The sequence below is a fragment of the Harpia harpyja genome, chromosome 13 (assembly GCF_026419915.1).
Source record: "Harpia harpyja isolate bHarHar1 chromosome 13, bHarHar1 primary haplotype, whole genome shotgun sequence".
In the NCBI taxonomy this organism is placed as follows: Eukaryota; Metazoa; Chordata; class Aves; order Accipitriformes; family Accipitridae; genus Harpia; species Harpia harpyja.
Window position 1 is genome coordinate 836,948 of NC_068952.1, and position 23,164 is coordinate 860,111.

At 44.4% G+C, this 23,164-nt stretch overlaps 1 protein-coding gene across 5 annotated transcripts in view; it reads right to left on the bottom strand.

The window, feature by feature from the left end:
- Positions 1–23,164, bottom strand: part of TTBK1 (tau tubulin kinase 1) — a 114,363-nt gene that overhangs the window by 13,174 nt on the left and 78,025 nt on the right. For all 5 annotated transcript variants that reach the window (XM_052806747.1, XM_052806745.1, XM_052806744.1 and 2 more), the window contains 2 exons: positions 20,361–20,536; positions 17,062–17,620 (listed from right to left, as the gene is read on the bottom strand). In XM_052806747.1, coding sequence (XP_052662707.1) covers positions 17,062–17,620; positions 20,361–20,536 — 735 coding nt within the window. The remainder of the gene's footprint in view (positions 1–17,061; positions 17,621–20,360; positions 20,537–23,164) is intronic.

The following is a 23,164-nucleotide window of genomic DNA, read 5'->3' on the forward strand; positions in this document are numbered from 1 at the left end:
TTTCCCATTTGTCACCAAAGGAAAAACAGAAGAGGAAAAATAAAAACAAAAGCTTCTCTTTTGAATAGATTGGGATAAAAGAGCCCTTTCTTATTCAATGTGAAAGTCGCAAAATGGTCTCAGCTCCAGGTAAAGTTCTGAGAGTGGCGTGAATAAATCTCCACTGACAACCATTAATAAAATGTGTCATTCATCTAACCCAGCAGTTTACAATAAAAATAAATTAGGTCATTGACGCTGTATTATGTGGCTGTAATACGAATGTGACTGGATATCACGGAGACTCCACGTAGGCTAAGGAAGAGATGCTAGACCCACTGGACAAACACAGTGGGTATCTGTCACCAGTCCCTCCAGATGAGAAGTAGAAAATCTCCTTGTATTTTCAAGAATAATCTTGTGCTGCTGCCAAGTTCCACATATACACATCATGGAAGGTTAAATGATGGAGGTGTGAGAATGAAGGACATTAGAAAACAGGAAAAGGACTGAACACATCTTTCCATGCTTTCTGATCTTCAGTCTCACAGTGCATCCTATTGTTGAGCTATTTTACAATACAGGACTAAACTAGCAATGGTTGTATTTTCTTGCCTTAATTTATTTACATAGGATCACAGCACCAGATTCAAATAGTGCATTTTTACATGAGAGAGCAAGTGAAGTTCCTGGTGATTTGCAGTCAAAGAAATGCCTCAATGATATTTGTTATATTTGGTATATATAGGTCCCACCCACTGTCCTGACAATTTCCGCATCATGAAATAATATTCTGCCTCCTGAAATGCTCTCTGTGCAATCAAACTCTCACATCTGGCTTCATCCTGACACGTTCTGAAAATGCTTTATTTGCTGCTGACTTCCTCCAGCGGTCCCGCATGTCAAACAGCAGGGAAGTGACTCACAGGAAAAATAAAGCACTTGGGGATCTTTTGGGTTAAGAGGCCATAGGAAAGTAGGAGTACTGTGACTATTAGTATTGTTTCTGAATAAACCCTGGAAAGGCTAAATTGACGTGTTTGCCCTGGTTTCCCACCTGACTGCAGAACGCTTCTACTACAAAACAAATTATCAAGTCTCTCGGAAGAGGCCGTACACTTTGGGGCAGTGTAGCCAGTGATAAAGATGGTACCAAAGCCTGGTGATGCTACTGAAACAAAAGACAAACGAGGTAGTTAAACACTCCAAAGTAAACCCTTTGGAAGAAATGTTTGAAGCGTGGAGCAGAGAAACATCCCAAATGACATTTGTTTTGCTTCTCATCCTGAAGTGCTCACAGCCTACAGGAGTTAGAAAAGAAGGTGTATGTTAAGTGGCTTTAGAGTCACCTTTGGAAAAGAAACGTAGCCCAACTACTGAAGAGTCACCCAACCTCTCTGCCTCGTGAGCAGGCTAGGGAAACTGTTGAGGACGCCTTTGCTTATTATCGCTGATCACTTTGAAACAGCTGGCCTCTTTCCAGAAGTCCTATATGCAAAAAAGATACCCAAAATTGATTTTTTTCATCTCAAAAAGGAAAAAAGATTGTTGACTGGTTCTTAAAGGCATACTGCCTTCTCATGTAACACCCAGGTTTGACTGCTGCTGAAGCAGCTTGGGAGAGCTAGCTGCCAAATGGGATCACAGAAGAAACACGGAGCTTGTTTAAAACAAGATATTTTGATGGCTTAATGCCAGTGGCACAGGCTAGATAAGGGAAGAACTGTCATTATATGTGCCAAAGTGAAGAACACCAGTCCACAAGGTAAAAATCCACCACTCTGTGATACCTCCAGATAAGACAGGCAATGAGAGGAAACACCAGTGAGTTAAAGTTTACAATTAATGAACAAAGTGTCAGCTCTGTTGCACTTAAAATTGCCCTGTCCTAGCTGTTTGAAATACTCTATTTCTTTCCGTTTGTATTTGGATTCCTCCCACCCCCAACTCCCAGGCTGGAGAATGGGGACAGCAACTGGAGTTGAGACATTTTCTCACCCACAGAGACCAGGCACCAATTGAAATGGAACTTAGAGACAAGCTCACGACAATAGAAGCGGTGTTTAAGTGGTTTGCAATCACAGATGGTAGCTGTGTCTTAAGGGAAAGAGCATTGCCAGCTCTCTAAATTTAGCTGCTCATGTACACAATAATCTGGGGGAGTTTGCTAAGTCCTAAGGATTCCAGGACTTGAAACCCGTGAAACTGTCCTGAAAATGGAGGGTATGTTCCATTATCACCTTTGAAATCAAACTGCCTTTAAACAACACGATCACTATTCCTCACACAGACTCCATGTACAGCTGAGACCGCTCCAAGTGCCAAAACATGCCATTTTTCACTGTTTCCTCCAAGGAAATCAGAGAGAGGGAAGGCAAGAGGCCGATCAAAGTGCTACAGGGACTGTATGGTGCAACATGAGATAGGCAATGGGTAGGAAACTGGTGCAGGAGGCAAGCCTCGCATATTCTTGGGAATGGCAAAGGCAGGAGGTTGTGCAGGTACTCAGGGATGCAATAAGGATGCGAGGGATGAGACACCAGGAATGGCAACAGAGGTTGAACCACAGGGGCAGGTGAATGTACGGAGTGGGACATGCACTGGCAACCAGGGGGGACTAGAAAGAGTTTTGCCATATGGGGAAGAGATGGGATAGGCAAAGGGGAACAAAGAGGCAACTAGATCTAAGAAAGGTTCTTAAGCAGTGAGGTGAAGATGAAGGGGTTCTGCCTCCTCATCACATTGTACGTGAAGCCTACCGACAGCTCAGGGCTACAGCTGACTGCTGTTGTTCTTGCACCCAGATTCAGATTTAAACATAAGCTAACTGGGTGGCAGCTGAGCAGCAATATCTCCGCTTACGGAGCAATGGATGAGATCCCGGAGGAGAATGCCAGCCAGTCCTGGAGTCAGCTGCTTTATCTCAATCCAGTCTGGAGGGCAACTGTTCAAGTACAGCTTCTTCAACCTGGGCTGGAGAGATGGCAACTGCCTCCCAGCACTGGAAGGGAGAAGGTGCGCTCAAACTCCCACCCTCGGCTGAGCACCTAGTAACTGAAAGCTAGAGCAGCTTCCTATACACTCCTCAAAAGTCATTTGGACACAGGATTTGAGAGGTGGGCTGATCTGCCTCTGTCCTTGGGGATCCTTAAAGAATCACCACATGAACTACAGGAAAAGAGCTGTAGGAAAGGTCTCGGAGTCAACATCTGTCATGCGGAAAGCAAAGCATCAGTCCAGGTTGGAAGTCTCTAGGATCCACGAAGACACTTAGCCCAACAAATACAACTTCTGAACCAGTTTGTCCCTGTCAGAGCACCAGTCTTGCAGCAGCCTTGACTACCACAATGTCCAGGTTCAGACCCACAATAAAAAAAAGGAGTGGAAGAGCAAGAGATACTTTTCATCATGAAGAGGTAGCGTAAGGATGGGATTATATCACCCATACGGCTGCCTTACAGGGCATTTCTATCTTACATTCTGTCATCACTGTAACAAAAGAGATTTTAAACAGTGAAAGAGGTGATGCAACGTTAACTCTTCCACTTACCTGCCCCTCAACATTGGCAAAAAAGTATGGGAATGGCGGACAAAGTCAGGTTCACACCAGGGTCTTTGTCAACATAGGTATATCGACAGGTTACTCCTAACGCAGATGCATTGGCATCTGCAAAATTGCCCCTTTGTCAGTATAGCTTATTTTCAGCCAACCCCCTCCCACCAAAACCTTCTCCACTGAAAGTGAATGTGTGCTGGATAACTACATTTACCCAATTCATACTAGCTCAACCCAAGCATTTACAGTAACGTTTTCACAGAAATCACATCTCATTAGCTCCTTCCTGTGGGAAGGAGTCTGGGGAGAGAGTGATAAATTGGAAACATCTCCCATTCTGCATAGAAAGAAGGTGAAAGGAGCCAAGAGACCAAGATATAAAAGGATGGCTTTTGTATGTATATACAATCGATGTGCATTTGCTCACTGAAGTACAGCATGAGATCCTAGCAACAGCTACCTGTCCTTCGGATGCTAATGATGTCTGTATTGTAAAGGAGTGGCAAATGCTCATTTCAGTCCTCATTTTGGATTCTGAGGAGAACAAGTGCTATGTACAATGGGAAGTAAAAACAAGAACATCTCTTTCAGGATGCAAACCCTGTTCTTGGATCCTTCTGATGAACACAATTTGCCTAAGAGTTTGATGCTGAAAGGGAATTTTATTTCACTAGTATTGATTTACACTGACTTACCCCAGCTGAAGAATTTAAGGAACCTTATCAAACATAAGAGGAAAAATAACTAGGGCAACTAACTTTTCAGCCCATAGCCCCATGATCACTTTTCGTGTCAACAGCCCTCCATCAGTTGTTTTTTTCCCTGATGACCCTGGCTTGCCAGTGCTGTCAGTTGTGCAAATGGACAGTGAACCAAAGCAGGAAAATGAACCAAAGCTGAAAACAACTTTCCTTCTCCCCGTACAGGTCCATGCAGCCACATGAACACGGGCACTGGCACAGGAGAAAGAGCTGAAAGGGCTCGATGGGATGGGGTGGGGGTAGGAGGGTACCTCTTAGAGAACCGACACTTCTGTTCCCCTAACTAGACCATAAAAGCGCAGACTTCATTGAGAAATGGCTGCTTGCCACTTCCTTTGAGCTTTCTGGTTGGTTGGTTTTTTTTTTTTTTTGACAACTGATTTTGGACATATTTACATTTATAATTGCAGTCATTGTAAATGAAACACAATAAATAAATGCAATATAAATGTAACCTACAGAGGTTTTTCAGAATTGCACTGTAACTAGTTTTAATATTAATTTATTACATTTCCATATATATAAAAAGAGAGCTATTTTCACATTTCTTTAATTTGCCAACTGTTCCTCAACAATATGTGGATTCCACAGTAATTATTACAGCATTAGATGAAGATGTTAAAAAAATCTGCAAATTGACTATTTTTAATACTCTTTGCATACGACTGTAACATCAGGACACCAGCCATTAGCACCAATTAATTTGTTCAGAATTAAATTGTAAAAGCCATACTAATCATGAAATAAAACTTCCCATAAAACCCAGGCAACAGCAACATGTCCAATTACTCTGGTATAGAGCCCAAATTTGATGGTTTAACAGGATTGGTTTAGAAATCAATATCCCACCTTATAGAATCCGAACAGTGAAGAATTCAACGTCTTTTAAAAATGTATTTCCGCAGTTTACCACCCACCTATGTCTTTAAAATGAGCATCTTCTAGTTTGACCTTTGTTACTTTATCTTCCACCTAGACCCTTATCTTTGCCTGGCAGATTAAAAGCCCGTCTTGTTCTCTTCAGGCAGGTACTCCTAACAGCAATCATGTCACTTTTTAGTTTTGTCTTTAGTGACAGACTGCATTTCTTCAAGCTCATTCTACAAGGCAGGTTTTACAGAATCAAACAACTCTTGTATTGCTTCTGCTTTTTTAGGTTTTGAAAATCTTTTAAAAAAATTTCCATACAAGACTTGGATATGTCTGGTAGTGATCTCACCAGCACAAAAGATCTCCCTTCTGCTCACATCTTCATTTTCCTGCTGATACATCAAAGAATACTTTTTTTTTTTGCTATAGCAGCATAATGAGAACTTACATGCAGCTAATTATTTCCCCTAAACTCCCACCTCATTTTGGGAGACAGCACCTCCCAGGGCACAGTTTCTGTGCGTGTGACCTATATTCTTTGTACTCAAAACATGACCTTGTCCCTGGCTGAATGCAGTAATTAGTTTGAATACAAGCAACTTATCAAGCGATCCAGATCTTTCTGCAGAGCTGGCCTGCCAGTATTATTTTATCAAGCCACCCATCTTCCTGTCACTGCAAACTTCCTCCTCAGTGATTTCTTTTTTCTTCTTGACAGCCACTAAAGGCAAAGAAAAGTGCTGAGCTAAAGGTGGCAGATCAGGAGTCCTGATGAGAAACATCCCCACTTGTAAGAGATACCAACATATAAACATGTTTTGTTTGGTTAGTTGGTTTTCAATTTATTAATAATTTTAACTAGAAGAAAGTCTTATTGAAGTCTATATAAATTAACCATCTTTACCAATCAGACTTTCGAACTTAGAAGAAGAACAGTATCAAGTTTACTTGGCAAGAACAGTTCTATATATAACCATGATGAGTAGCATTAGATAGATTACTGCCCTTTAAATTTCTTGTATGGAGCTACTTATTGGCTAGTCATTGTTTTTGTCTGAAACAGGCAGGTTAGAGTTTATAAATACCCAGTTATCCTGTTTGTTGTTCCCTTTTCTCACTGGCAAAACTAAAAATTGTTTTCTAAAAAATAGAACAATAGAAATTTTCATTCCTAAAATTGACCTTGAAAAGTGAAGATCAGTGTTTTGGAGACTATGAACTAAAAATTATTAAGAGCTACTGATTTTAAATCTACTTCTTTCACAAATTCCATTTTCTCTGCAATCTGCTGTTCTATTAAAGTCTCTACTGAACATGGAAAAAATAACATCAGAACAGAGTCTGCTTAAGGAAATCCCTTCTCATGTCACTTTGAGAAAAGCAAAGCCTTGCTCTTTCTGGTTTCTGTGCTTGACAAGAGAAGAACTGCCAAATCGGATTAGGCTACCGGTTAATTCAGTCCAAGTTTTTCTGGCAAGGCCTAGAGCCTTTTTTAAAAATAAAACTGATCAACAAATTGCAGATCAAAATTTTGGCTGGGCAGTAAAGTGTCCTGTTCACTCACATTCTTGGGGCAAATGAAAAAGAAATTGATGTCACTGACTCAAGAATGACTGTGGGAAGAGACTGGTCATGCCTATGTTCAGTCTTCTCAAGGAAGGTGTGTTGACCCCTCCACCTCTGTCCCCGCACCCACCGGGATGCTCTGTGGGATGTCCTGCGGCACGCAGACCCACCGGGCCAGGTCCTACGAGCTTCAGAAAGCATCACCCACCCCGTCTGGGGTTGCAGCGTCTGGGGTTGCTTATAGAAGGGTGACTCTGATATTAAGGGAGCCTCAGGCAGGGCAGATACACCTACAGCAATCAGTGTTTTGGAAGGAAGCGTTCATTGTAACTGCACGGGCAACACCCTATCTATGCAGTAATCCCTCCGTGTCACAACTTTCTTCCAAAACCCATACTTATCCCATGCCATTTTCACATCTGCCTGAGCTTTCTATACGTTTTCTTGTCTGTATCCTGTGCTTATATACTTTCTGCAGAGTATTTTACTTTGGACTCGCACTTTCCTAAAGCCCTGAGCACCAGCAATGACCCCTTCTCCTTTAACCCTAACATCCATACTGCCTCTTCTCCCAAAAGACCAGACCAAGGGCTCAATTCAATAGAAGTCAGTCACTACGTTCACTTAACTGCAGAAGGTCTTCATACTGCCTGGTGTTTTACACTGCAGCTATACCGAGAAGGGCAATATATCCCTGCAAACCCGGGAAATACTTATGACAATTTAAATTAACTTTGATCTCCCTTTTCCTCTGAGATTTAAGTCAGTTTTAGACAAGGGCTCCAGGGGCTCTGTATACCAGGTGCTGAGGCTAGTTTATTTATCAAGTGAGCTCTGTTATCACAGGCATTTCCAAGCAAGGCCAAGAAGCAGGGCTGCTCTGCCACTGAAAAGCTGCAGGTGCCTAAAATTTCTGGAATTTAGAAACAGTGTAATATACAGCTGGATCAGCAAGAAAATCCTTGCTATCCAACTCTTGACAGTCAGCGCCTCTGGGGGAAGGCAGGTAGATTTGGAGCAGCTTAGGAGTGGAGAGCAGACAAAGAGGTCCGCTGTCACGTAACAGAGGCAAAGCCAGAGAGACAGAAATACGTGGTCACTGCGTGGAAACCAAACTGCAACAAAAGCAAGGGGATTTCCAAAGCCAAAGCAACAAAGAGATACATGATCGTAACTCCACAAGAGGGACAAATCCTGAGGTCCTGCCTCAGGTGAGCTTCCAGTGGGAGTCTGCCTATATCTAGATGGAGTAAAACCGCCTGCAGATTTGGCCCAGTGTAAGATACCAACAAAGATGTTTGAACCGCTTTGCCCCGGGGAAGGTAACGCTTGCTGATACCTCCGCGGTCTCTCCACTCCAGTCATAATTTGACAACGTTTGTGGCTCGGTCGCACGCGTTCAGCGAGGCAGCCCTGCCCTTCCTACCCCCGAGGCAGCGGGACGCGCGAGCGAGTCTCTGAGACGAGCCCTGGCATCCACCTCTTTCACACATCACACGTTCACCATCTGCGTTCTCATCTTCGGCCACGCTGCCGCCCCTCGCCCAGGTTGCTGGGAGGTTTAGAAAGGCAGATGTTTTCAGTCTCTGCGGGGTCTGGTTGCAGGGGCTTTGGAAGTTACAGTACCTTAGGCCAGTGTTGTCTGGGATTCAATATTGCATTAAAGTGGTGACACATTGTGGGCAGGTGGGATCTATTATTGCATTATGGATGCTGCTGCTTCCCTGAACAGGCTATGTTTTGTGTGTGAAGCGGGCCCACACCTGCTGGAGCTGGGACCTGGAAATGCGGAGGACGGAAGGCATGAGTCTGTGGTTTCCTGCCGTGAGGGGCATGTGCCTGCGGTGGGGCATGCGTACGGGACTGCTCTCCGCTGAACGGCTGCGCTGTATGAAAGTGCCACCAACGTGAGGGTAGTGTTCTGTCTCCAGGGTTGAGGAGGAGAAAACGGAGGACGCCAGTCTTCTCAGGGGGCTGTACCTCGGGAGGGAGTGCTGAGAAGGCCTGTCCTCCTCCAACTGAAAAAGACCAAGAAGAGTGGAGGAAAAGGTGTCAGGCAAAGACTTGACTCGCCCCTGGTTTGTGATGCGCATGCTGCAGACATCTTCGCTGGCGGATGAAAAATGCTTTTGCTCTACGCGGGGCGTACTTACTGCTCTGTGTCTATAAATTCCCGGGGATCCTACGGGCACCGCGGGAGCCTGCCATTACAGGGGGCCTGCCACGCGTTCCCCAGCCACACGCGGACACGAGCGACACCGGGGGTGCCAGGCTCCGCTACGTCAGTCCCCTCCTCTGGCTCTTCAGGCCACACGCCTCACCTCTCTGTTCCTCTGGCATCACTCATCTTGACACGTCATTAGGCTATTCGTACATCTTGCCTACAGGTAACAGTCAAACTCTGAACGCACTTGGAAACCATGTGTATGAGAAAAGGTGAAACACCTGGTGCTAAAATGATTATACGTATTTAAAAGTGAGGGATTCTCAGGGGCTCTTTCAAGGAGTCTTACTAAAACTTGGTCCAGGGATTTGCAAAGGCAACTTTGGGGGCTGTTAGCGGACTTTTCCTTTTCCCACACTTACATTGCCGGCCTCCCGATACACTTTTATACTGAGTACCTGCAGGGGGAGTGTTAACGCTTCCAGTTTTGGTAAGTGGAGTATAAGCAGCAGCTGGAAAGGCAGGCAGAGTATAATTCTCCTTTCAGTGAGAAATTCAAAACACAGAGCCACGGGAGGACATGAGGAGAAGATGCACTCTTAGGTCCCCTTTCTGCTTCTGTGATGCTGGGATGGCCGGGAGAGGGAGGAAAGTGTACTCACAGAGGACAGCTTGTGCCAGGAGGAGATCACAGTCCCTACCTTCCCCTTACGCACTGAATGGAAGAGCAAGGCGTTACGGGAATGACTTCAGATTCTTCACCCTGAAAATGCTAAGCCCTTCCTCTCATTTCTACCTCTGCTATGAAACTAGCACTTTCACAGGGGTCAGCAACCTCAATTTCCAAAACCAGACCGTTTTTCCTGGAATTATATTTTTCCTTTCAAATCCATTCCCTTCCTTGTGCTGCATTTCTTTTCAGTAAGTCTCTGCAGGTTTCAAAATGTAACTGGGAAATGTGAAAAGGCAACATTTTATTTTCTTAAGCCAACATCGCTCTCCTTACCTTACTAGAGATGTTGCCCTTGCAAACGATATGAGAAAAAGAGCTGAACTTCATCCAGTCTCATCCCTTTCCTGTCACCTTCAATATCTCTGCAGTGCTTTGAGGCAGGTATCTTATCTTCATAAGCGTCTGAGAACTACTCAGCTTGTGGTGGGCATTAAATGTGAAAAGCAATTATTCACAGTCCTAAAAGTACTGCGTGTCACTGCACAGATCAGACTCTCGGATAATAACAACGTAATGCTGTCACACAGAGTATTTGAGAGAGACAAATTCTAGACAGCAGCTCTAATTTGTCATATTCTCTTCTTTGCATAAATGGTGTAGAAATTCAGTCTTGGGTGCACTGTTGGCAGGCTGCACAACTAAGTGTACTGGAATTCTTATTACTACTTTTTTGCTCCATGTTATGGCTCAGCATATTGTATAATTTCCTATGTATTTATCATCCCAACATGGTAAAGACTTCTCAGATCAAAAAGGATCACTCCAACTACCCAAATGGACCTCCTTTACAGCACAGGACCAAGGACCTTGCCCAGGTCATGAAGGGGCAAATTGCAACACCCCACCAGCAAGCACACTTAGGTATTGCTGCCTCCTGGCTGAAGCTGAGGTTACAGACACACCACTTTTCTTCACTGATGCTCTAATGCTTAAATTACACAGTCAGCGCTGGAGGTGCTGCCCCCTTTTAGCCCTTTGCCCTTGGCCGCAATCAGGCTGAACCACGTTCCATCAGGCCTATTCTGCTCTGTTTGGACAGGAGTAGTATGACACCTCTCATGTGAAGTCCCAGAAAAATGTGATGTTCATAGAGGTCAATATATTTTAAAGATATAAGATGTAATTAGGAATGTCTCCTGAGCTTAAGGTTTTCATTGTTGTGACCTGTATATACATAACGAGCATACGTGAGCATTACTTCTCTTATAGTATCACCCTCTGCTGATCCTTTATTCCTAACACATGGATGGACAGGGACCCTGAATCTAAAGAGCGTATGGGACAGAGGCCAACTCTACATATACCCTTCTCCATCTGCTGGCAAGCTCTTCTCACGCGGAGGGAAGCCGGAGGAGCTGGATGTCAAAGAATTGCGTCATCTACAACAGGCACCAAGTGCAGCTCAAGGGGAATTACACCGAGTGAGGGGCAATGAGAGTCTGCCCCTCTTCTGCAAACGCCCATTTCTCACCACCGAGAAATGGTCCCTCAGGTCCCCTCAGAGCAGCCCACAGACGATGCTGTAGAAGGGAAAGCAAACCAAGACCCATAGCACCTTTTCGTATCTCATTTTTCCTGCTGCCTTTTTCCCCCAGCCTACCTCTTCTGCCCAGGGTTATAAACCTGAGGGCCTGCTGTGTTTTGCTTCTACCTGTTGCTCTATTATTTCAGCCCAGCTTTTCTTCTTTCTGCCTCAGAGCCAGTGAAGTTGCAGTTTCTGTCCTCTCCTCCTGCTGTCTATAGGCACTCTGGGAGGGACAAAGATTTCCCTCCTTACTTTTCCAGGGTCTGGGGCCACAGAGGCCACCGGGCCCAAAATAATACCCAGAAAAAGCCCTGCTCAGCGTTCAGTCCTCAGTGCAAATCAGAGTTCCTCCAGGTAACAGACTCAGGGCAACCCAGGGCTCTACACCACATGAACCAGAGAGGCAGTACAGATCACCCAAAATGCTGGAGCGCTGTCCTTGTAGTGAGGCAGCCCTCTCCTGTGTCTCTGTGTCCCTTTCTGAACAATAATCGTTACCAACTTAAATCAATGGAGGAAGAGAACAGCGTACTGAGGTTGCTGAAGTGGTTTTCCTCTGATCAGCTGTGCTACTCCCAAGGGTATTGGGCAACGTCACAACTATAGCATCCGTCAGATGAGGCAACGATGAAGTTCAGGAGCATGGGAGCACCCGTGGGCTCAGCACCAGAACAGAGAATATTTTCTTAGCTCAGTGAGGCTCTCAGCACAGTTTTTTTACAGAAGAAAACCAGTGATTATAGGTAAAGTTGGACTCCCAGGTGAAGCTGGCCCAGGAAGCCTGTGCAATGTGCTTCTGACTGCCTCCTGTCTTACCGACGGTATTACCAACACAGGTCTTCACGCCGAGTATGCTTGCGCGATCTCTCAGCAAAGATGCCAATGGTGGGGTATGGTTGGGAAGGGCTCATAAGCTCCACAGCTGCTGCCCTCTCAGGGTCAAGACATGGACAACTTTAAATAAGTTCATTTTTGGCATTCTCCTGGCTGCGGAAGGCTGGCTGTGGGAGAAAAGAGGCCTAATATAGCACCAAGGGAGATTTTTTTAAGATTGATTCTAACTACGCAGCTAACTTGGTGAGGAAATACACCAGTGCCTCTTCACGTTGGGACTTTTTCTAAAAGATGAACTCTTGGCTCTGGGAGATGGGACTGTAAGACACAGTGTAAGCAAAATGCTCTCTGAACTCTGCAGAATATATCGAAGAATAGGTAAGGAAGAGTTAATATGATCTCCCACTATTGCTTCACTTTTCTTGTGTTTTTTAGATGCGACATCATTTGGACAGGCATGTTTTAGGCAGGCAAGTCTCAAAACATTTTGTACAATGCCAATTGCACTAGCAGCAAGGGAGATTCAGAGTCAAGAAATACCTATGAGCACGGACCTACAGTCAGAAGTAATTGCTAAAACTCAAATGAATGAACATTTGTATTTCTTTCCAACACAGAGGGCAGCAGTAAGTTGCTGTCTCTGTCAAGTGTCAGTGAATTTACCCAGCATATTTAAGAACTTGACAGGTTTTTAAATTGTATTCCTAGGTGTGGATATAAATGGTTTCCAACAATAACAGCAATCCTATGTCAGGATTAATATGTAAACAGAAGTGCAGGTTCAATCTTTTTTTCCACTCATTTTTAGCTATTTCTGTAGCTTTATCTGCACGTTAGTGCATAAAAATAAGCAGAGATTTATTAGTACATTCCTGAAATGCATATATTGAAGTAATCCCTAAGAGCTCTGTTAAACAGCTTGCTGGGTGCCTGGTGCTGCACTGAGCAGCGTGCAGACAGAAGGGCCTGAACAGGAGATAAGTTTCATGACAGACCTGTTTTCCCTTTATACCAGGGCTTCCCATGAGGTCTACGCTCCACTGCAGCTGTCTTCTTGTCAGCTGAAACTGGGAGATATCTAATATGTGAGAATATTTGGGTCAGAAATTCCCCCAGGCTATTCAGAGCCTCCTCTGTACTTGACTTTACCCACAGCAGCATCTGTTCATACTGTGTTCCCTCTTACACCCACACAGTTTCATGAGGACACCACCATCCCTCACACTTGTACTACAATATCTTTTTTCCAACAGATTCGAATATTTGAACAAACATCTGAGCTCTAAACGAGGGTAACTCAGGGAACTACAGGCTTGTCAGCCTGCAGAGAGCATGGAGCAAATCATCCTGGAAGCCATTACCAAACATATGAAGGAGAAGAAGGTGACTGAGAGCAGTCAGCATGGATATATGAAGGGGAAACCATGCCTGATGAACCTGATAGCTTTCCGTGATGAGATAACTGGGTGGGAGGCTGTTTATTTCGACTTTAGTAAAGTTTTTGACACTGTCTCCCATAACATCCTCATAGACAAAATGATGAAATATGGGCTAGATAAGCAGTGAGTTGGACTGAAAACTGACTGAGCTGCGGGGCTCAAAGCATTGTGCTTTGGGAAACAAAGTCCAGCCGGAGGCCAGTCACTAGTGGTGTAGCCAGGGGTCGATACTGAGGCCACTACTGTTTAACAGCTTCGTTAATGACCTAGTTCACAGATGATACAAAACTGGGAGGAGTGACTGACACACCAGATGGTTGTGCTGGTATTCAGAGGTGCCTGGACAGGGTGGTGAAATGGGCAAAAAGGAATTTCATGAAGTTCAACAAAGGGAAGTGCAAAGTCCTGCAGCTGGGGAGGAACAGCACACACTAGGGAAAAAACTGTCTGGAAAGCAGTTTGACAGAGAAGTACCTGGAGGTCCTGGTGGACATTAAGCTGAACACAAGCCAGCGAGGTGCCTTCGTGGCAAAAAGGGCCAACAGCCTCCTGGGCTGCATTAGGAGGAGTGTTGCCAGCAGGTTGAGGGAGGTGGTCCTTCCCCTCTACTCAGCACTGGTGAGGCCACACCTGGAGTGCCGTGTTCCAGTTCTGGGCTGCCCAGTACAAGAGAGACATGGAGATAGTCCAGCGAAGGGTCACAAAGATGATGAAGGGACTGGAGCACCTCTCATTTGAGGAAAGGCTGAGAAAGCTGGGACTGTTTAGTCTGGAGAAGAGAAGACCCAGAGGGGTTCTTATCGACGTTTATAAATACCTGATGGGAAAAAGAAGATGGATCCAGACTCTTCTTAGCGGTGCCCAGTGAAAGGACAAGAAGAAATGGGCTGAAATTGAAATACAGGAAATTCCATTTAAACAGAAGGAAAAGTTTTTTTACCGTAAGGGTGATTGAACACTGGAACAGGTTGCCCAGAGAGGTTGTGGAGTCTCCATCCTCAGAGATATTCTGATCGGACACTGTCCTGAGCAACCTGCTCTAGTTGATCCATCTTGGAGCACAGGATGGGACTAGATGATCTCCAGAGGTCCCTTCCAACCTCAACCACGCTGTGATTGATAATCCAGAGGTCACTGTCTTTTTGCCAGTAACAAGTAATGGCTTATATATTGGAGCCAGAGAATGGAAGAACAGAAGAAAGCATTAGAGCAGGGATTACCCATTTGTTCTCAGTACTTTACTGACACCAATGGATGATCACCAGTTTTCGGGAGACCAGAATGAGGTCCCAAATCGGTACAACAAGGCCTATGACCTTAGTCATGGTAGTTCTGCATTTAGTGACATTTTTACCTATCTTAAAAGGCTCAGTTCATATTCAAAGATAAGGAAGATTTATTCTCACACACACACACACAATCTAATCACAGTTTCAATCAAACCCAGAGGAAGCTCAAGCCTGAGCTACAGGAAACATCTGTCAATGCTAGTGAGGCCTTCAGTATTTTCATTAGTTAAATCCTTGGTCACCTTCTTATTAGCATCCCAACTAACTGTCCCTCCATCTCTGCTGTATCTAAGGAGAACAGGCTTCTGCTTTCCTTGAGGCACCAAGTCATTTTTCCTTTGAGAGTTAGCAGTTGGTTTTGTGACAGCAAATGGAAAAACATGAATGTCACTGCAAAGCTGTGTATACAGAGGCAACTGAAGGGTCCAGACATCAAAGGAAGCACAGCTAATTCCTGGCCAGCCAAAGAAGTCCAGTGTTGGTCTGTATGTACAAAGCTAGGCCCAGGAGAAACTAAAGGGTATTTCAGAGCACAGGAGCAAAAAAATGCACAGTCCGCTGGAGAACCAAGGCTGTCTAATGTATTAGCAGTGATCACCCACAATCGCATTAATCTACCTGGTTTGCCTGCTTTTTAAGTATCACTGTGCAGTGACAAGGAGCCTTCATACTGCATCACACTCCACTCCCCCAGTCATTTCACACAGCAGTATAACATGCTATGGCCAAGCAGGCACCTCCAGCCTTCTTTAGCTATGCTAAATATGTCAGTAAAGTGTCCCTGCTGGCTCTTACAGCTGGTTCTTACCAGCCGGCTCTTGCCATGTTCATCGCATCTTGCAGATCTTGCACATCTTGCACTGACCAGCCCAGTAAGTGAACAGACAGAGCAAATTCAGACACAGACCCTTCCAACTCTGCCAACCTTGCCTATGCAATCTCTGGATATCTGGGGCATTCAACATATTGGCTTTATGCAGCAAACACTACCTAGGAACCTTGCAACTGGACACAGTCTCCGTGAGAAGTGTGGACTGCTACTATCCCGTGCTCAGCAGGACAGTCCCACTAGTGCCTGCTGTCAGTATTTCTATCCTTCCTGTAAATACTGCAGCTTCATACACCTTAGTAAGGAACATCTTGCCTGGCAGGCAAGGATTTGGTTTGATTCTTTTTATATAGTTTCTTGTATCCTTCATGTTTTGCTGTCAAAACTAACAGTCCTTTTTTTCTTGTACCTCTCCAGGATCCAGAGAAGAGAGGAATCTGGGCAAGGCCTGAATGGAGGGATGTTCTTTTAACATGCTCCAGTCCAGTGAACACTCCCTTAGAGAATAAGCTCAAGAGGGAATGGGAGATGGAGTTACCATCTTCCAGAGGGGAACAAGCAACTGCACGAGTGCCTGCTGTAGGAGAGTATCACTGTGTCCATGACCTGAGACTCTCCTGCTCTTTGCTACACTTATGGATCCCACATGCGTGAGAGATCTTCATTAACATAAAAATAGAAAAAGCCCTCAGGAGAACAATTTTATTGTCTCTTGCAGTGAACGCTCTGGGACAGCCTTCTTCTGAATGTCTGAGAAATGAAGATTAGGTATGACAGAGGAACTCTGAGCCTAACACCATATCATGTTTTTCCAGGTAATCTAATAAATTACCTCCCACTAAAAACTGAACTTCTTTATATCTTCAGAGGACCACAGAAAAAAGCAAAACCAAAATTAAAAAGCCCTCTAAACTATCTGGAAAAAACACGGTAGGTAAAGAACATTTCTGTGAGTAAATACCTGGTAACAACAACGCCAGTCACTGAAGTAAGTTTGTCGGGATGTGTGTGCTGGTTACTCTGAGGTTTTATTAGGTATTTAGAAGAAAGTTTAATTTCAGGGAGTTATTTTATGATTTGCATTGCTGCAGGCCTGCCCAGTGCTGGTGTGTGATTAGGTCAGAGAGCGTTCTCTTGCCATACACTGCTGTTGCTGCTGAGAAACTATGTGGAGAAGATTTGCTAGTGACATCTCCATACAACTAAGCGGTTATTAACAAAACACTGTGGGAGAGCAATAAGACAACTGATTAAAGATACTCACAACCACAGCTGTGCTCTCCTCTTGTCCCTGCACCAAAACGGATGAAAGACCTTGATAACAGCGTGTCCTTGGTAGTGGACAACGGTACTAGCTATAGGGAGCACATTTAAGGTGTTCACAACATTTGCAAGCACTGTCAGAAAGAGTTTCACAAGAGCATCCATGCTTGGAATCACAGAATTCTCCAGCATAGCTGAGGTTTCCTAAGATGATGCTATGCTAGGCAACAAGATACAGACCCAGGGATCTTACCTGTCTCTGAGGACCAGTAGGTTCAGATTCTCGTCTCCTTTGTCGGATAGCTGGTGCTGAATGTAGGGGGGAGTGGGCTGGACTTCCCGTTTGCTGTTCGTGTTTACTGTCAGATACTGTTTGAGAAGGTCCTTCATGTCTGTGGGAACTGTCCTCCTCAGTCACAGGCTGCATACCCCGACTTCGCCCATCATGCGTCTTCGGCCTGACTGCAGCATCTGCCCCCAAACGCCTTCTCTCCTCACCCTCTTCAATAGGTCTTAGTTCCTCAGGCTCCTCATCCGTGGTTCCAGAGGTGCTTGGTTCAGCACCTGGGTGAAAGTCCTTCAGCTCTGTCTCCTTGTCAATGATAACCCACTCCTTGCTATCAAAGTCCTCCTCCTCTGCGAGTGGCACTGAACGGAAAGCATTGCTGAGGGCTTCATGTTCCACTGAAGCAGACACATCCATCCGACCACTTGCCTGCCGGTCAGCCTGGCCAGTATCAATGGACAGCATCTGGGCTGGCTGGGAGGAGCATACAAGCCGTGATGGAGAGCCAGGTAAATCCATTCGAGATCTAAAGACAGAACATGAAGCCATTAAAAATACATCAGGTTTGTGCTCAAAGTTAGGGATCATAAAAGTTGAGAGAAAACCTGTACAGTCTATCTCACTCATTTCTTGGTATGCTTCAGAAAGACAAGCTTAAGCAAAAATATTTCTTTAGAACCTACAATAGCATAAAGATGTTCCCCCTAAAGTGGTTCAGTATGACAGCCAATTCAGCATCTCTGTTCTTTGTAGATGACAGGATGATAAACAGTTTCCCCCAAGAACACCAATATACTCTTTCCCCTTTGTTAAGTTCTACTGGTTTGTGAAAAAACCCAAAACCAACCCAAACACCCCTAAATCCTAAATTTACTATCTGACTTAACAGTGTCTCTGCTGGGCTCCTATAATCTCTTCAGCTGCACTGTGCTATCTATAAGGCAGCCACATGAGTTCTGCGAAGACAGCAAGAATCTTTGATCCCATTGTGCATAGATGACCCCAAAATACTTTGGAGGAGCAGGAAGGAAATATGGCAAGTATCCTTTTACAAAGGGTAGTATAATGAATGTTCCGTGGCTCACGGTCTAAATAGCAGCAGCTTCTGCAGCCATGCAGAAATACGTTTCAAAGAGGCTCTGGAAGCTCCCTGTACCCCAATAGCCCTGGCAGCATCTCAGCTGGAAAAGCCAGTGGCACTTCTGTCTTTCTGCTCCACAGTGTTACCATCCATGCTTCTCATTTGGCCTGCACCTGCTGCTTGCTTTGCTTCTCTGTCTATCACAGAGGCTAGCAGCTTGCTGCACAAAGCCAGAGCGTCCGCTGCCCAGAAAAGGACAGCTGCAGTGTGTTTTACAAAAGGATTTCAACAAGGACCATACAGGAGCCTTGCAGACTCTTCTGGGAAAAGCCTCCCATGCATGAGGGGAAACAGAGAAGTGACCGACCATTGGGTAAGAGTTGCTAAGCCAAACTGGGTATCTTTAACACAGTGGAAGGTCAAAGCCGAGATGGAAAGAATTACAAGCAAGAATGAAAAATTTTTGATGAGGAAAGGGGAATTAGAGAAGGACGTGATGAGAGGTTGATGTAGAGAAAGTTGCGAGCAAAAACAAAGATCTCAGCAAAAGCTGTCTGATGGATCTGACAGAAATAAGGCTGTATTTGTTAAAGTCTTAAAAATGTATGACTGTGAATAGGGAACACTAAGTATGCAAAGTAAGAATGCAAAATGGCCTACACTCTGTGTGTGAAGAACTGGATTTTAAACAGCTGTTGCTAAAAAATAAAAGAAACTCTGGATTTAGCCAATGTCTTCATCTATTCCCCAGCAGAGGAGAGACTCTGGGAGTGGAAGAATTTACTGCAGAAAGCCAGAAGAATTTCCCACTGCTGGGACTCAGGTCTGTGTTGTAAAAAGACAAAAACAGAATAAAAAGAAGATTGTGTGGCAGAGTGGAACTATATTTGCACCATACTTGGTGCAAGCTACTTGGAAGATGAAAAAAGATCTTGATTTTAAAAACAGGAGTTGAGGGAAGGAGGCAGGAGAAAGGGATGTGTTTGGATAATGCTCATTTTCTATATTAAGTTAGCATGGTGCTGAGTAGACAAGGAAGAGTGGGAGAAATAAAGGAAGGAGTTAAAAGCATTCAGTGAATATACAGGGCTAGTGTTGCTGACTATTATATATAGCTTTTTTCCCTTCCTATTTTAAAGAGCTTTTCTTCAGAGCAAGCAAAACAAGAGGTAGCAAGAACCAAGAATTGTTATTCAAACCCTAAATTATTAACAGCAACACAAACAATCTTTCCTGAATTACAGAGAAGCATTACAGCTTCCCTCAGCCACCCAGAATAAAACAGTACCTAACAAACTGGGGGTAGTGCTAGGGACTCATCCTCTCTCTAGTTCTTTTTGATCCTTCTTCATTTTCAGCTACCTTCTCCTCGTGACTGTTCCTCTTGGTTGAAGTCTGTCAGATTTTCTCTGAGAAGAAGACCTGTCTCTCTCCTACCTCTTTTAGAGGGGCCATTTCACCGGCACGTCCTGCAACCATAGTCCATGCCCTGACTTTCAATGGGAAGAGGAAGACAGAGTAACAAAGGATGTGAAGGGGGTTACCAGCACGAAGGGCTTATGTCTTGTAACACGTGTTCTCCAGCACGCAACACTTTAAAAAGCTTCTTTCCATTATTTTTATTATTCTTGTTTTTTGTTTATTTCTTTGCTGTGGATCTGAGAGAAGGTATTTCTATTACCCTCAAAATCAGGGTGTAACATGTACTTTTCACGTGCAAACAAGCACAATGCTATATGCTGAGAAATGAATACTATTATTACTGTTAATGAAAAGTAATGAAATAATGAAACCCACCAGATCAGGATCTGCCAGCTAGCTCCCAGAATACATGCATCCCTGTATGTATCCTAACAAGATCCATTCTTCCCTCCCACCTCAGGCCAGCCAAAAGCTTTGTGACTGTTTACATTATCTCTGACCTGATGCTTTGCCTTCCCTCTGACAAATGTCCCTCCTTCCATCTGTGGAGTTCTTCCCATCCAGGGACAGGATGAGAATCATTCCCACTAACTCTCCTTATTAACAGACATGAGTGTCTTGTCAGAAAGATCATAAAGCTCATGAACACCTCCACCCCAAAATGAACTTCCAGTGCCTGCTGATCTAATGATTAGGTTGGTCTCAACAGTCAATCCACAAGACACTGCTAAAAGCAGTAGGAGGCTACAGAGGGTGAGCAAACCTTCTTTCATGTAGATCTGCTTTGCCATCAGCAGTGGAGAGGCGTTCTGACTCAGGGCTGTTCACACGGCGGTATCTTAGGGAGCGCACTTGTGCAGTAGGGGACTCCGGAGGCACTCGGACAGGGGAACTGGGGCAGACACCATTTCTCTGCTCCTCTTCCACCATGCACTGAGTCTGTAGGGGGTAAACACAGAGAACCTCAAAATCTAACCACAGACATTGTTTTCCCATCCCTCACTATTGCTCTGTGCTTTCTTCAAGGATACAGTTTCAGCTGCATTTTCACAATCTACACAAGCGATGTTTGAAGGAATGCAAGGGGCCATATGCCCTGGCAATTACCTAGTATTAAAACAAGGTAGGGATTTTAAATCAATTCAAATATTTAAACACCTTTACAAGGTGGCCTTTGCATTTCAGTTACCCTGAACAGTTGATCCAAAGGAGTTATCATGGGCAAACCTACTGCATACACAAACCCTAACTGCTTATCTATGTCAATATTTGTCTATGCAGTGTCCATGCATTATACTGCAATGTACATACTTTTACTTCTGATGAACTTGATATGACTAAGCCATCTCCTAATTCCCAGGGTGGTTTGGGGTTTTTTGTTTTGTTTTGTTTTTAACTCTTGGTCCTCTAAACAAAGTCCTCCAGGACATATACTCAACCACAACATCTGTAAGAGCCTTCCACAGACCCAAGGTCATGCAGGTACCTGAACATGCTCATGGACACTTGTGAGCATTGACTGTTCATACTCTACCAGTACATATTTTCCGTTTTCATATGGCCTTAGTGAATCTGATTGTTTTTTTTTTTTTAATTTAACAGCAGACAAAGGAGCAAAGTAGGTGACTGTAACACAGCTGCCTTCTGCCTTCCACTGTGCTGCTTCCCCTTGGAAGAGGAGACCTGCTTAGGCAAAAGCGTAGAGGCAGAATGGTCCAAGGGCTACAGCGGCAGTCTAGGATTTGCATTCAACCCTGTTGTGCTGCCAGCCATGCAACATCAGCTGCTACACTGTGTGGATGTGCATTGAGATGCCAGCGCAAGTTCCTAGTGTGGTGAGTGTTTACCCTTCTCTGCAACATGCCCTCTATTCACTTGTCCTCTATTAATGCCAGAGGCTCTGAATGTAAGCAGGCTTCTCAGTAAAATGCTGCTGATCAAGACAGTTGCCTTTGTGCATGTACTGTGTTTACAGCAAGTCAGTCAGTGTCCATAAATTAGCAGATCTAAACCATCCAGGCTGGGTTTGGAATGCATAACTAATGAGCCTTTGCAGCTAGGGAGAGTGGAGAAGAACTTTCAGGCATTACAGGAAAAGCAGAATAGATGATAATGATTTAATCTGTAATCCATTCAGGCCAGCAGAAGGTTAGTGACAAAGGAAGGTCAAATGCGTTTGTGAAAGGAGCAAAATGCTGATGTAACCGTAGGGTGACAGGCAACTTGGTAAGATCCAAGAGCAGAGAATTGGGGGATGGTGTGGGAGAGAGCGAAGAGGCTTCTGAAAAAATACAGAATGAGAACTTCGATCCAGTGGAGGAATGAGAACCAGAAAGGTCAGTGACAGTAAGCAAGGAAACTGTCCTTAGCATAGAAATGGGAGAAGTGGGACAGAAGGAGGTCTGAACTGTGTGAACAGAGAAATAAAGATGAACTTAGAGAGGTATTAGGGAGAAAAAATATAGCAAGATCTACTCATCACCTAAATACAAAGAGCAAGACAGGGAGAGCCAGAGTTACTTCTAGTGCTACAAGACTGGAAGATGAAGGATGGTGAAGCTGTGAATAGCAGAAGGGTGTTTTACACACCAGCTGCCCTTGTGGTTCTGAAGACACAAGGGATGCCTGAGATAACAAGCAGAGGTGAAGCTGTGCCCTTACATATCAAGTCTGCAGCCTCCTTTTTTTCCTCCATGTGGTGACTGTGACTTAAATAAAAACTGATTCTCTCTCAGAGAACAGTCAGACTAAAGATAATAAACCTAGCAGAGCGAAAGGACAGGCAAGAGTCAGACTAAAGATAACAACCCTCACAGAGAGAAAGGATAGACTTCTTCAGCTTTGGAGAGCATGATGCCCTGGGCTCTATTTCATAGACTTCTGCGTAGCTACTAAGCTTGTCAGAACTGAAGTGCTCATTGCCACGCTGACTAACCCCCTAAGCTCCTTTGCCAGTAAACCAGCAAGAAATAGCATATCCCTCGGCAGGACAGTCACCTGGTCATGCTGTGGATCTTGCAGAAACCTCTCCTGCCTCTAGCTGCTGTTATGACAGGGCTTGTGAATGACAGCGCTGGGTACCTAAGACATTATGTACAACTAGCACGTAAAAAGGATGTTTAGGACTCCCTTGTGCGTATCTCAGTCTGACTGAAGAGCGTCAAGGCACCTGGTGGTTCAAAGGAACAGAAAAACACATAGGCGTTACCAGGATTTTTCTGTAATACTCTTTTTTTCGTATGTTGTGGAAACAGAACTGTCCCACTCTACCAGGCTTTTCTTATTTCAAGTGCCTTCAAATGAGAACTTCGGGGAATACACACAGTTTACCAGTGAGAGATGAAGAAGTGATTTGAACTTGGTTTATAATTCTCAGTATTGGGGAATGCCACTGGTAGTGTTCCATACAGATAACACATTGATCCAAATTATTTGCACTGGAGAATTTTAAGCAAGTTAGATGAGATTATTTCTTGGCCATGAATAATGTTTTCTAATAAGACTAAGGACAGCGGAGATATCTACAGTCCTGAAAGAAGGACTAACTTTGTGCCAGTAGAGACTGAA